Raw genomic sequence first — 14,440 nt, forward strand, 5'->3', positions numbered from 1 at the left:
GCCTACTATTTTTGATAAATGTATGGTTGTGTATCTTATCACAATCATGATCAGAACAGTTTCGTCACTCCATAAATTACCCTTTGAAGTCAGCCACTCTCACTGATCTGTTCTCTATCCCTGTAGCCTTTTGGTCTGACTTCTCTCACTTAGCAAAATGCATCTGGCATTTACACACTTTGTATATATCTCTACTTTGTTCCTTTATTTTGCTAGGTAGTATTCCACTGTATTGGATGTAACACAGTTTCTTCATTTACCAGTTAAAGAACATTTGGATTGTTTCTGCTTTTTGCCAATTATGAATAATGTCGTTTTAAACATTTGCATATACATGGGCTTCCCTGTGGCTCAGCTGGTAAAGAATCTGCCTGAAATGCAGGAGATCTGGGTTCCATCCCTGGGTTGGGAAGATCCCCTGGAGAAGGAAAAGGCTACCCACTCCAGTATTCTGGCCTGGAGAATCCCATGAACTATATAGTCCTTGGGATCTCAAAGAGTTGGACATGACTGAGTGACTTTCACTTTCACTTCACTTTGTGTAAAGGTAAGATTGCAATTCACTTGGATTAATACCTAGGAGTGGGATTGCTGGGTTGTATTGTTAAGGGTAGTATAACTTTCTAAGAAACTGCCAAAGTGTCTTCCCAAGTTGCTTTGCCATTTTGCATTCCCTTCAGTAATATGAGAGAACGTGTTCATTTGCTTCACATTCTTGACAGCATTAGGTATTGCCAGTGTTTTCTTTGTTTTTGTTGTAGCCATTTTAGTAGGTGTGCAGTGGTATCTCACAGGTTTTATTTGTAGCATCTTCTTGACTAATGATGATGAGCATCTTTATATGCTTATTTATTATTTGTATGTCTTTTTTCTTTTTATTATTTTTAAAAAACCATTATATCTTCTTTGTTGACTTGTCTGTTCAGATTTTTTTTGCCTATTTTCCAGTTTTTTTGTTTGTCTTATTGTAATAGTTCCTTGCCTATTTTTGGATATGTGTTATGTGATAGATACATGTGTACTGAATTTTTTCTCATGTTCTGCAGCTAATCATTTGACTTGTTAACTGGTGTCTTTCAAAGAGCAGTTTTTAATTTTTATTAAGTCCATTATATTAACCATGTCTATGGTTTAGGCTCTTCGTGTCTTACCTAAGAAATCTTTATCTAACCCTAAGGTCATGAAGACTTTCATTCATATATGTATATATTCATGTATGTATGTGCACTCTCAGTCGAGTCCGAGTCTGTGTGACCCCACAGACTGTAGCCCTCCTGTCCTTGGGATTTTCCTGGCAAGGATACTGGAGTGGGTTGCCGTTTCCTCCTCCAGGGGATCTGCCCAACTCAGGGATCCAACCCACATCTCCTGAATCTCCTGCATTGACAGGTGGATTCCTTACCACTGAGCCACCTGGGAATCCCATATATTCATAAAATATATATCGGTATATATTTTATATATGTGTATATATAAATGTATTAGAATTTTAATCGTATATTAGGTTTCCAATCCATTTCAGGTTAATTTTTTTTTGACATGACTCACTAATTGTTCCAACATCATTTATTAAAGATGTTTGGAATTGCATTGACATCTGTTGAAAATCTGTTGACGGTATATATATGAGTCTGTTTCTGCATGCTATTCTGTTCCCTGTATTTATTGTTATCTTTTCACCAATCCTACACTATCTTCATTGCTGTAGCTCTATGGTTAGTCTTGAAATCAAGTAGTATAAGTCTGTTCTTTGAAAATAGATTTAGCTTTTCTAGATCTTTGCATTTCAACTTACAGAATAGAATCACCTCATCAGTGTTTATAAAATATCTTGGAATTTGACTGAAAGTATTGATAGCTCATTCCTTTCTGTATCTGGATAATGTTCCATTGTATGTATTATACATGTTGATGGACATGGGTTGTTTACACTTTTTGGCTCTTGTGGTTAGTATTGCTGTCAACGTTCATGTATAAGTGTTTGAGTATAAGTTGAGTATAAGCATAAGTTCATGTATAAGTGTTTTAATTCTTTTGGATATATACCTGGGAGTGGAGATGCTGAGTCACATGGTAATTCTGTGTTTAACTTTTGAGGAATCACTAAACTGTTTTATGCAGCTGTTGTGCCATTTACATTCCCACCAGCAATGTAGGAGGGTTCTAATTTCTCTCCTTCCTTGCCGATACTTATTATTTTCCTCTCTTAATTATATTCATTCTAGTGGGTGTGAAGTGGTGGCTCATTGTGCTTTTGATTTACGTTTCCCTAGTGACAAATAATATCGAGCATCTTCTTGTGTTCTGGTTGGCCATTTGCTTCTCTTCTTTGAGAGAAATGTCTTTTTAAGTCCTTTGTCCATTTTTAAACTGGATTTGTACTTTTGTTGTTGAGTTTAAGAGGTTGTTTTTTTTTTTTTTGTATATTCTGGATATTAGATTGTGACTTCAAAAGTTTCCTCCCATTCTATATACAGTTTTGTTTCATTTTCCTGATGTCCTTTGATGCAAAAAATTTTTTAATTTTTGTGAAGTCCAATTTGTCTTATTTTTTCTTTTGTTGCTTGTGCTTTCAGTGTCATATATAAGAATTCATTGCCAAAGCCAAGGTCACGGATTTTCTTTTGTTTTCCTAAAGTTTTATAGTTTTAGCTGTTATATTTTGATTAATTCATTTTGAGTTATTTTCATTCATTTTGAGTAAGACAATTAATTCATCTTATTCAATTCATCTAATTCAACAATTCATCTAATTCAACTGAAAATGAATGATTAATTCATTTTGAGTAAGATGTGAAAGTGAAAGTTGCTCAGTCATGTCCGACTCTCTGTGACCCCATGGACTATACAGTTCATGGAATTCTCCAGGCCAGAATACTGAAGTGGGTAACCTTTCCCTTCTCCAGGGGATCTTCCCAACCCAGGGATCAAACCCAGGTCTTCCTCATTGCAGGCGGATTCTTTACCAGCTGAGCCACAAGGGAAGCCCAAGAATACTGGAGTAGGTAGCCTATCCCTTCTCTTGCAGATTTTCCCAACCCAGGAATCAATCTGGGGTCTCCTGCATTGCAGGCAGATTCTTTTTTCTTTTTTAATTAATTTATTTTAATTGGAGGCTAATTACTTTAAAAAACCTCTTGATGAAAGTGAAAGTGGAGAGTGAAAAAGTTGGCTTAAAGCTCAACATTCAGAAAGCAAAGATCATGGCATCTGGTCCTATCACTTCATGGGAAGTAGATGGGGAAACAGTGGAAACAGTGTCAGACTTTATTTTTTTGGGCTCCAAAATCACTGCAGATGGTGACTGCAGCCATGAAATTAAAAGACGCTTACTCCTTGGAAAGAAAGTTATGACCAACCTAGATAGCATATTCAAAAGCAGAGACATTACTTTGCCAACAAAGGTCTGTCTAGTCAAGGCTGTGTTTTTCCTGTGGTCATGTATGGATGTGAGAGTTGGACTGTGAAGAAGGCTGAGCGCCGGAGAACTGATGCTTTTGAACTGTGGTGTTGGAGAAGACTCTTGAGAGTCCCTTGGACTGCAAGGAGATCCAACCAGTCCATTCTGAAGGAGATCAGCCCTGGCATTTCTTCGGAAGGAATGATGCTGAAGCTGAAACTCCAATACTTTGGCCACCTCATGTGAAGAGTTGACTCATTGGAAGAGACTCTGATGCTGGGAGGGATTGGGGGCAGGAGGAGAAGGGGACGACAGAGGATGAGATGGCTGGATGGCATCACTGACTCGGTGGACATGAGTTTGAGTGAACTCCGGGACTTGGTGATGGACATGGAGGCCTGGCGTGCTGCAATTCATGGGGTCACAAAGAGTTGGACATGACTGAGCAACTGAACTGAACTGAACTGAATTACTTTACAATATTGTGGTGGTTTTTGCCATACATTGACATGAATCAGCCATAGGTGGACTTGTGACCCCCATCTGCAGGCAGATTCTTTACCAACTGAGCTCTTAGGGAAGCTCTATAAGATAAGGGTCCAGTTTAATTCTAAAGCATATGAATAGGGCTTCCCTGGTGGCTCAGGTGGTAAAGAATCTGCCTTCAATGCAGGAGACCTGGTTTCAATCCCTGGGTTGGGAAGATTCCCTGGAGGAGGGCATAGCAACGCACTCCAGTATTCTTGTCTGGAGACAGAGGAGGAGTTACAAAGAGTTTGACATGACAGAGAGTAAAAAATATAACAGTTTCATATGAATAGCCAGTTGTCCCAGCACTGTTTGTTAAAGAGGCTTTTCTTTCCCATTGAATGGTATTGACACCCTTGTTGAAAATCAGCCACAAATGTATGGGTTTGTCTCTCGTCTCTTAATTCTGTTCCTTTGGCCTGTGTCTTTCTTCATAGCAGTATACCACACAGGTTGATAGTTTTTACCTGTTAATATGTGTTAGTATAGTGTATTGATTTTTCAAGTTTTGGTTACATTTTAGAAGTTTTTAAAAACTTTGGGTATGTTTATGAAAAAATTGTCTCCAAGTGTCAGATTTATGATAACACATGTATACAAACTTAATGGATAGTTTTTTTTTAAACATTTTGGTGTGTGTCATCATTTCTCTAGCTGCATACAGTTAAGTGATTTAGATAGGCAGTGTATCAGGGCATATTCTAACTGAATTTTCGCCATGAGTTTAATGAAGAACTAGTTACGTAAATAATTCAATCCGTCACAAGATGTTGACACTGGCTCTAGAAGGACCAGAGTAAGAACAATCTAGAGATTTGCATCACATCAGGAGGGAATCACATATCTATAGTTCTAGAGAAAAATGGATGGAAACACTGCCTTTTACCCAAGTCATGATTTTTAACTTTAATCAACACAGCAAAAATTTCAGTCCTTCAGAATCAAAATATGATATACCTCTGAAGTTTCTTTTCATCTGTAACTTCTCTCTTCTTTTTCCTTTAATAATTTATTTGCTGAAGAAAATGGACTTTTGGTCCTAATGTTTCCCACTTTTGCAGTTTGATATGTTCCTCTGTGTTCTTTATTTCCTATGAATTATGAGTTGACCTTATGGAAATCTAGAGACTTGATCAGATTGTGATAAAACATTTTTGTTGTTGTTGTTATATGCACTTCATTGCTGATGTTTGTGTCTTCTGTTAGGAGGCACATAATACCTGCTTCACTGGTGACTCAGACAGTAAAGAATCCACCTGCAATGCTGCAGACCTGTATTTGATCCCTGGGTTGAGAAGGACTCCTTGAGGAGGGCATGGCAACCCACTCCAGTATTCTTGCCTAGAGAATCCCCATGGACAAAGGAGCCTGGTGGGCTGCAGTCCATGGTATTTCAAAAAGTCAGACATGACTGAGTGACTAAGCATAGAATACCTGCTTATCTCTCTTTTTATCATGTTAGCTTACTTTATTTTGATTCGTTTTGGTTTAATAATTCTAAGGGTTTTAGATGGGAAGGTTAAGATACAAGCTCTAGAGTCCAAGAATCTTGGTTCATGTTTTGTTTCATTACCTACTAGTTCACTAATTTTGGAAAGTCACTTCCCCTACTCAGTGTTAAATTTCTTATCTGTTAACATGAAGAGGGGATGATGGTGCCTACTCTTGGGGAAAAAAGTAAGTAAATTATTCAGCTGAGATGAATAGTTCTCCTTTGTCCCCATCAGTGTACAGTTGCATATAGTAACCACTCACAGTAAACTTAATTGCAGGTGATTTTTGCCCTTGCTTTTATGTATTCACATTGATCAGCTCCCAACTAATGTTGGAAAGTAGGCTCTTTGTTGAATAAATTGTACCATAGCATATTTTGTGCTTGAAGTCCACTGAGAAGTACTTACTGCTAATTTTTTTTTTTTACAGTGTAATGTTCAAGCTCAGAAATGCCTTATGTGGATCGTCAGAATCGCATTTGTGGTTTTCTAGACATTGAAGAAAATGAAAACAGTGGGAAGTTTCTTCGGAGGTACTTCATACTGGATACCAGAGAAGATAGTTTTGTATGGTACATGGATAATCCACAGGTTTGTAAAATCCAAAAGGTTCCCTCTTCAAAAGCATATGAATTTTAATTATTAATTATTAAAGTATTTGATATACTATTCAGGTGTTAGGATTTGTCTCCTAAACAACATATATTTAAATTTATTTCTACTGACTACTTATTTCTACTATTCTCCTTGCCCTGTATACCCCCAAATCCTACTGTGATAAAGTTCAGAAGATGAAGCTCAGTTTATTTGATAAAAATTTAGGCATGTGTTTGTTTTTCCTTCCTTGGGAGAAACAACTCTAACTCTGGTAGAAAGTTTTTGGATTATTTAGATTTAAGATACTGTCTCTAAGATAGAGACTACTGCTGCTCTGCTAAGTCGCTTCAGTCATGTCCGACTCTGTGCAACCCCATAGACGGCAGCCTAGCAGGCTTCCCCATCCCTGGGATTCTCCAGGCAAGAACCCTGGAGTGGGTTGCCATTTCCTTCTCCAATACATGAAAGTGAAAAGTGAAAGTGAAGTCGCTTAGTCATGTCCGACTCTTCGCAGCCCCATGGACTGCAGCCCACCAGGCTCCTCCGCCCATGGGATTTTCCAGGCGAGAGTACTGTCTTCTGGTAAATAAGCTGCTTAACCAAGTTGACACTCTTGCACTTGTGTAGTCCTTTCATTTTTTAGTGTCAGATTTGAGTGACAGCCATTTGTGAATTTGGTTGTTGTTGTTGTTGTTGTTGTTGTTACCTTGCAAATTATTGGGGGCAGATGTCATCTATTAAAAATTAGAATACCATTTTTATCATCTTTGAGAGGCCTTGGCCTGGAGATCATCTGTTGAGAAGTTTTAAATTTTCTTTACCCGTGAAACTCTTAATTCAAATTGAGATGTATATTGCAAGAAAGTAAGTGCAAAGCAAGAGATGAGTCCCTAGCAAACTTCTAAGCTGATCTGGTCTAGGGGATGACCTCTACAGGTGAGGAATGAAAAGTTGAGGAGAGCAGGGACTGGTAGGAGGTTCTGTTCTGTTTCACAGAGAAGGAACCAGAGCCCCTAACAACGAGTGTGGTGTTCTTTTCTCTTCAATATTGATTTTAGATTAGGCAAAATGCATATTGCTAATACATTTATATTTGTTCATATAGAATTTGAGTTGTGGGGAACTATATTTAATACTTTCAGATAAACCATAATGGAAAAGAATATAAAAATGAATTCATTTTCTTTCATTTTCTTCATTTATGCAGAAAATATGTTCATTTTGTGCACACGTGTGTGTGTGTGTGTGTGTGTATATATATATATATATGCAGCAGAAATTAACACAGCATTGTAGATCAACTACACTTCAGTAAAAAAAAATCAAAGAAAAAAGAGAATAAGATAAATACTTGATAACTGAAGAAGTAGTAAGTCAGGAGTACCCTTGAAGGCCACAGGGTGCTGAGTAATCCCAGCAGGACTTTGTGAAAAGCAAGTCCAGTCCGGAAGCAAACATCCCCTCATCGTCTCTTCTGCTGGGGACAGACCAAGGAGAGATGGTGAATTGGACCTTGATAGTGATAGGTTTTTTAAAAAATTCTCTTATATGAAAGGTAATAAGATGATAATCAGGGCCTCTAGGGGTTTACAGTGTACACAAGCTCACACAGTGTAACTGGAAGTTGATCATCAGCCATTATTTTAGAAAATATAATGTCATATATCTTGGGTTTGAAGTTCATCCATTTATCATTTACTATACCAGATATTACTGACAACTTCTGCTGATAATTAAAAGAAATTATAAACTTCAAACTAATTTTTTTGAGTTGTAAGGGATCTTAATCCTTAGTATTAATTCAGTCTCCTCCTTAATGCAAGAGACCCATTTATCCCTGATGTTCACTATGTTGTTTGAACTACACATTACTAAAAGGTATTTATTATATTTGAGACAGCTTTAATTATTGTTTTGCATGCCAAAATCTAGTTCTTTGTATCTTCTATTTATTGATCTACTTTACCCTCTGATTCTCTATACATTTGGTCCTGTATCCACATGCAGCCTTTCAAATTTTGGAGGATTATTTGTATTTTAATTCAGTTTACATTATTTGATTGCTGACCTTGTATGAGGCTTTTTTTTTGCTAGGAACTGTGTCTTCTCTACCCTTGTCCTTATTGAACTTATCGATACCCTGTTTTACTCTCTTATCTCTGAGTATGACCAACTTCCTTGGGTGACAGTAACCTGTCTGTGCAGCTACATGATTAATACCTTTATTTACTTGATCAGAGTCATTGGGAGAAGGAACCAGTCAGCAGAAATCAGAAGTTCATGTTTACCCTTTTTTCCCTTTTTTTTAAAAACATGAATCCAGTTCTCCTTTTTATTGCCCATCTCTTAATCTGTAGCACAATCCCACTCCATGTTTCCAAGGTGGGGAGTAACTTGGCCCCTCTTGACTCCCTCTGATTACCGTTTACTAGATTCCAGTTTCTGATTTTCCTTCCCACACAAGCCATTGCTCAGTTCTACCTATGAGCTTCCCTTGATTTGTCTCTTTCATAAGATCTGGTTGACTCTTGTACAGTTTCTCCTGAATGTTATTTACAACTGCTTGATTGTTTCTCTGTCTTTATATAATAGGTTCTTCTCCTTAGAATTTCTCCTTTTGTCAGTACTTCCCACTTAAACAGAACTAAAGGAAAAGAACAAAATAGATTATGTATATTACACCAAAGGAACAATAAACTTGGATTTCAGAGGAAAGCTGTGATTGTAGCTAGCAGAGGGAGTGAAGGTCCTCCCAGAAGTGGTAGTAACATTTGGAATTGACCTGGAAGAAAGAGTATGATTTTGGCCAGGATGTGGAGAAATGGGTATTCAGTGCTCACCCAGTAGTGTGGGGCAGGAAATCAAAGTAAGGAACCCTGTGGCGTACCTGGAAAACAGTTGGCTTTGGCTGTAGCAGGGAGGGTATATGTTAAAGTGTGTACTTAGCTAGATCTTTTTCACGTTAACTCTTTTTTTAAAGCCAGATTTCTGTGGTGTAATTAATTAGCCCATTAGTTTTTTTGAATGGAGTGCAGAATTTTAAATTTGTCTTTTTATTCAGTTTGTTCTTAATAATTTTATCTCTTCATTCCAACTGATAAGAATCTTTTACAATCTGTGTTCTATCATCCAGTGTATTAGCCTTCAATACCAGCTTTAAAGTGTCACTTTAAAATGTATTAAGACATATCTCTTTATGAAAACTTTAGTAAAATGTCTTGCTAACATTATTGTGGTTGAACCACATGAAATTGTCATTTTACTACCATTTTGATCTCCTAAAAAAAAAAAAAATGGCGATTTCATATGATTCAACCTGGTTGCACACTGTTCTACTGATTTAATAGCCTGTACTTAGGGAGCCATTCTTCCTCTGATCACTGCTTTCTTTACATTAACCATTGGTTTAAAAATCCGTTCTAGAGTATTACTAGGGAATCAGTTTGGGGCTTTCTGTGTTTTGTTGATGGTGTGAGAAATGGTGGAGAGTTAATTAAGTAGCTTTATTAGAAAGTGAATTTGAAAAAACCTGAAAGAGGATTTTCGCAAAATGAGTAGAGGAACTCATAAGAATAGTTTGTTTCTCTTTTTATCTTAAATGTCATACTAGTTTATTATTTCTTGTTCATTGTCAAATAACAGATTTGAAACCCATTTCTTTCCTGATTGAAATTGGCAGCAATCATACCACTTTGTAGAAACTAGGTATTTTGAATATCCTTTATCTGCCAGGTACTTATATTTCATTGTACCGTGTCACTAATTTATGACCCTTTATGTCATGCAGTCAGGACATAGTTGCTCATTTCTTTTTCTCACCCATGGGATTAGAGCTGTAGTCACCTAGTTCAAATGATAGAATTATGGAGGACTTGAAAAATAATGATTTCAAATTGTGGAATAGCAGTATTTGGGGAAAAAAACTGTTTGATAGTGGTTAGAAGAGCTTGAAGACATTTTAACATTTCATTTCCTTATCCAAATTGAAAAGAAAAAACCCTTTAAACATAAAACATTTTGTATAAGGACAACCATTTAAAGATACACATTAAAAGTTATAATTTTATGTACATATTTATGATATAAATTTAGAAGCTTGTATCAATATATAGTCTGGAGTTTAAAGCAAAACATAATGCAGTTTTACTTTGCATAGAAGTGAGTTTTGAAAAGACATGCCCCTATAAACAATAATCAGTTTGTGTTTGAGAATCCCATCTTTTAAATGTCTAGGCTTCCATATCATTAACTGTTTCCACTAAGCTTACAGAGGTTTGAGACAGGTACCTCCTAATCATTCATGAGAATAAACCCATAGATTTTTTTCTTTAATGTACATTATTATAAAGGAAGTTAAAAATTGATCCTTAATCTATAGTGGAGGAAACTTTCAAAATCAGGATTGTTTTACTTTTACTTTTGAAATCATCTATCAGTCTTTATGTTTATTACTTTTTTGCAGATTCTTCTGTCTGGTTTTCCCATCTCCATCTTCCCTGATTATTATAGTCCAGTACATTTTAATTAAAGCACAGTTTTCGTTACAGAACTGCTTAGAAGCCTTCTTTAATGGTGTATGTATGTGTGTGTGTGTATATATATATATAATTTTTTTTTTTTTGGCTGCTTGCAGGATCCTAGTTCCCTGACCAGGGATTGATACCCAGCTACCACACTGAAAGGACTGAGACCTAAACACTGCATGCCTAGGGAATTCCCTCCAAGTCTTAACAGTATAAATTCCTTGCTACTTTGTTTCTTATTTAGGTCCTCTATAATTAGGTTGTTAGTTTAAGTTCCTAAACCACTGTTTCCTACTTCAACCCTGTGTGACTCCGTTTTACAGCCCAGCACAGTCTCTTTCCCTTTTCAGTACAGAACATCCTCATCCACTTGGTGAAACTCATCTGTTTCTCTGCCTGGAATATTCGCTGTCCTGTTCTTTGTGTTTCGAACTTTTTCTTTATAAAGTCTAGCTTCAATGCTTTTCATTCTTCCACTGAGTCTTTTCTGATAGCCTCAGGCAGAAATGATTCTCCTTCTTTTAAGACACATACCATATCCCAAACTTGGAAGGGAAGAATAATTATATTTTTAATGAATGTGCCAATATATACATTCCCTGTTTTAAAAGTGTCAATAATTTTCTTGAAAAATGGTATCAATGTAGATTAGTAATGGTATAATAAATACTAACATAATTTAAATGGGGGAAAATCCAGTCTTTTTAAAGCCATATATGTGATTTAATAATTTTAATAAAACAAAGTAGTATATGTACTTTTTTGAAATTTCTTACCTGTTTGTTTTATGTCTAAATATTTTTTCCCCATTGCTTTCTGAAACAAAATCTGATCTTGTTTATGGTTTGTTAAGCTCATGAAAAAAGTTTAGATATAATGATAACAAGATAGCCTTTAGCTATAACAGAATGTGTTGTGGTGGAACAGAAAGAGTTCATTGTTGTTATCCTTGTTGTCCACTTGATTTCAAACCTAGTGAATACTTGAACTGAAAAGTTAACTTGTAAAGTGTGACATCTAAACATCTGATTTCTTAACTTTTTTTTAGTGTGTATAGGATATTTTATGTTAAATAAATTTGTAATGTTGGATATTAATTACATGTTAATAATTTGTTTACAGAACCTACCTTCTGGATCATCACGTGTTGGCGCCATTAAACTTACCTACATTTCAAAGGTAGTCTCTGTGTATTGTCTTACATTCATGCTTGAATGAAGATCCCTAAGAATGAGAGTATGAATAAAGGGAGCCGACTCTTCTCTTTGTCATTTAAGATGATGATGTAGTTCATATCACACTGAAAACACTACCTGATTACTACGTTTAGGAAGTTCTTTGGTAAAATTAGGAAATTTCATCAAATTTAGAAAGAGTACAGAGTTAAATTATAGAATGTAGCAAATTGGGAAGTTAACATTAACTTTTATGATTAGGCATATGAATGTCAGAAGTGGATTGATCTGTTAATAGTTAGGTTCTGTCTTTGGGAAATCTGGTTAAGATTTTTCTAAATCTGTGTTTATTTAAACTAATTTTTAATCTCATTACCTTTGACTTTTTGTTTCTTTACATCTTACTTTGAGGAGAATACGAACTATCTTCATGATGAAAGATGATTTTTCCCTCATTTGACTTTGTCTCTACTGATTTCTTTTCATGTTTGTTGACTTCTCAGAAATTTTTGCAATACTATTTTTCTTTTCAAGAATTTAGATTTGTATTAGGTAGTTTTCCCCCTCTTATTATCTTTTATTACTGTTTTGGGAACTGAGATAGAGAGATGCTGAGGAACTATTAATAGCTTTGTTTTACAGAAAGTAATAAGCTTAGTGATGACTTGAGATATGAAAGTAGCAACACAGTATGATTAAATAATATGCATATACATACTATTATGCATATATTGGGATTTGTTAGCAAAGGTCTTCATCAGAGGACCAGTTTACAAGAATGCCTCTGTTTAAAAGAAAAAGATATTTTTGATAAATAAAAAGCTTTGTATTCAGTATTATAATAGAGCTATTCATTCTCATTGACCAAAAAATAAAATAGTCCTTGGACAACAAAAATTACATATTTAAAGGGAACCATTTTACTTTAAAATCGTTATTATGTAAATTTGCAGAAGACAAATTTTAAGTATACCTCAAGTGTTCCTATAAATTTAAGACATTTAGTAATACTTCAGGGTGGCTTGCAACTTAAATTCTATAACTTTTGTTAGGAAGTGTAGGATTCCATTGTGGAATAAACTGTAGATGCCCCCCAACACCCCACCCCCTCATCAGTTTACTTGATTGCCTGCAGTATACATATACTGCAGTGTAAACGTGCTGCCAGGGATTTTTGACTCTTAGTGAAATGATGTGGAAAGGCCTATTTTATTGGAATAGGCAGTTGAGGTAGAAATTGCCTATGTGCCTGTGTCTCTTCAGTTGCTTATTGCCTGGTCTTTTTAAAAACGGGAGGTCTTTTTAAGGATTAAGATATTAATTCAATAAAACAGGCAGACTGACTGGCCACTGCTTTCCCCTCTTCCATTGCTTCCTTTTTTAAATATAACCTTCTCTATGTGGTGAAGTTTCACCTCTGCCCCATAGCGTACTGAAGTTTGAATTGTACCCTTGTACTCTACTTTAGACTTGCCACTTCTCCCTCAGAATTTATCCCTGGAACAAATTTCATTGTGATTCAGTGCTCTGAATTTGTAGTTGGGATCAGTCAGGACACCTAAACTTAGAATTCCTTCTGAAGGTACAGAACAGATGCTACAATTCTAAGGGCACTGGGCCCTTAGACACTGGGCAGCAGCGTGGCAAACAGCCCTGGATGGTGGCAAACAGCCCTGGATGGGCTTCCATGTGAGCTGCTTTATAAAGGCTAGCAGCAACCAGGGGCAGCTAGTTGTTCACTTTCCAGATGGAACCACGTGCTGCATGTAGTAAAAGGGGTCCCTTATCCTAGGGTATTCTAATGTACAAGTGAGGATCCAGTGCCGTTGGTTTCCTCATTGCAGATGAGTGTCTTCTGGATTTTTGGCCTTTATTAAATATACAATCTGGCCCTTACCCACCACCATTTCCTCATGCAGTTAATTTAGAAATATGCAATTTGGGAAGAATTCGTGGTTTCTTTGGAGTATTCCTTGAGGGTATTTTGAAAATTACATGAAACCAAAAATGTTTATATGTGTGACATAAAACTTACTGGTTTATTTTCAGTTTCTTCATACTTCTTTTGAAGAAAAAACAATTTTGTTAAAAGAGAGCATGGAAGTATCATTTGTTTTTGCGTATCTTACATTTGGGACCCATGTTCTAAATTTAATTTATAGTTGTTTTTCATTTGCCTTAAAGTTTAACTTTAGATCTGTGTTGCTAAATGTGTGTGAGTACTGGGAAATTGTACATGTGGAAGTTCACAGTGTTTAAGGTTGATTATAATAGCATATGAAGAAGTGAGTGATTCATTTCTCTCTCTTGGTAGGTTAGCGATGCAACTAAACTAAGGCCAAAGGCTGAGTTCTGTTTTGGTGAGTAGCTGTATTTTATATATTAGTAATTTTAAGTTAGACTAATATAATTACATCATATTGCAAGAGAAAACAGTCACAGAAGGCCCACGACTTAGTCCTGCGGGTTAATGAATTATTCTAAGGCAGATTGCCTTGAAACTACAGTCTGGTGAAGAAGTAAAACTGCTCCCCTACCCCTGAAGCCTCTTCCTGTGTCCCATCCCAGTCACAACCTCCTCCCACTCTGCCCATGTGTAATCATTATCAGCGATTATGTGTAATCATTATCAGTGATTACAGTGATCACATCCAGCAAGATTAATTTTATTATCATTTGATGTTCAGTGCTTAAATAATGGAAAGGATTTAGTTTACAGCTTAT

At 36.1% G+C, this 14,440-nt stretch overlaps 1 protein-coding gene across 16 annotated transcripts in view; it reads left to right on the forward strand.

The window, feature by feature from the left end:
• PLEKHA1 (pleckstrin homology domain containing A1) overlaps positions 1 to 14,440 on the forward strand; it is a 54,476-nt gene that overhangs the window by 13,471 nt on the left and 26,565 nt on the right. For 15 of the 16 annotated variants that reach the window (XR_009733853.1, XR_009733854.1, XM_061403738.1 and 12 more), the window contains exons 2-4: positions 5,852 to 6,012; positions 11,664 to 11,720; positions 14,031 to 14,076. Coding sequence is in view for 14 of the 16 variants with exons in the window: in XM_061403738.1 (XP_061259722.1) it covers positions 5,872 to 6,012; positions 11,664 to 11,720; positions 14,031 to 14,076 (244 nt within the window). In the remaining 2 variants the exon portion in view is untranslated. Of the gene's footprint in view, positions 1 to 5,851; positions 6,013 to 11,663; positions 11,721 to 14,030; positions 14,077 to 14,440 lie in introns of those variants that run through there. The other variant, XM_061403749.1, reaches the window with a different exon arrangement.

Source organism: Bos javanicus, chromosome 26 (genome assembly GCF_032452875.1).
Source record: "Bos javanicus breed banteng chromosome 26, ARS-OSU_banteng_1.0, whole genome shotgun sequence".
In the NCBI taxonomy this organism is placed as follows: domain Eukaryota; kingdom Metazoa; phylum Chordata; class Mammalia; order Artiodactyla; family Bovidae; genus Bos; species Bos javanicus.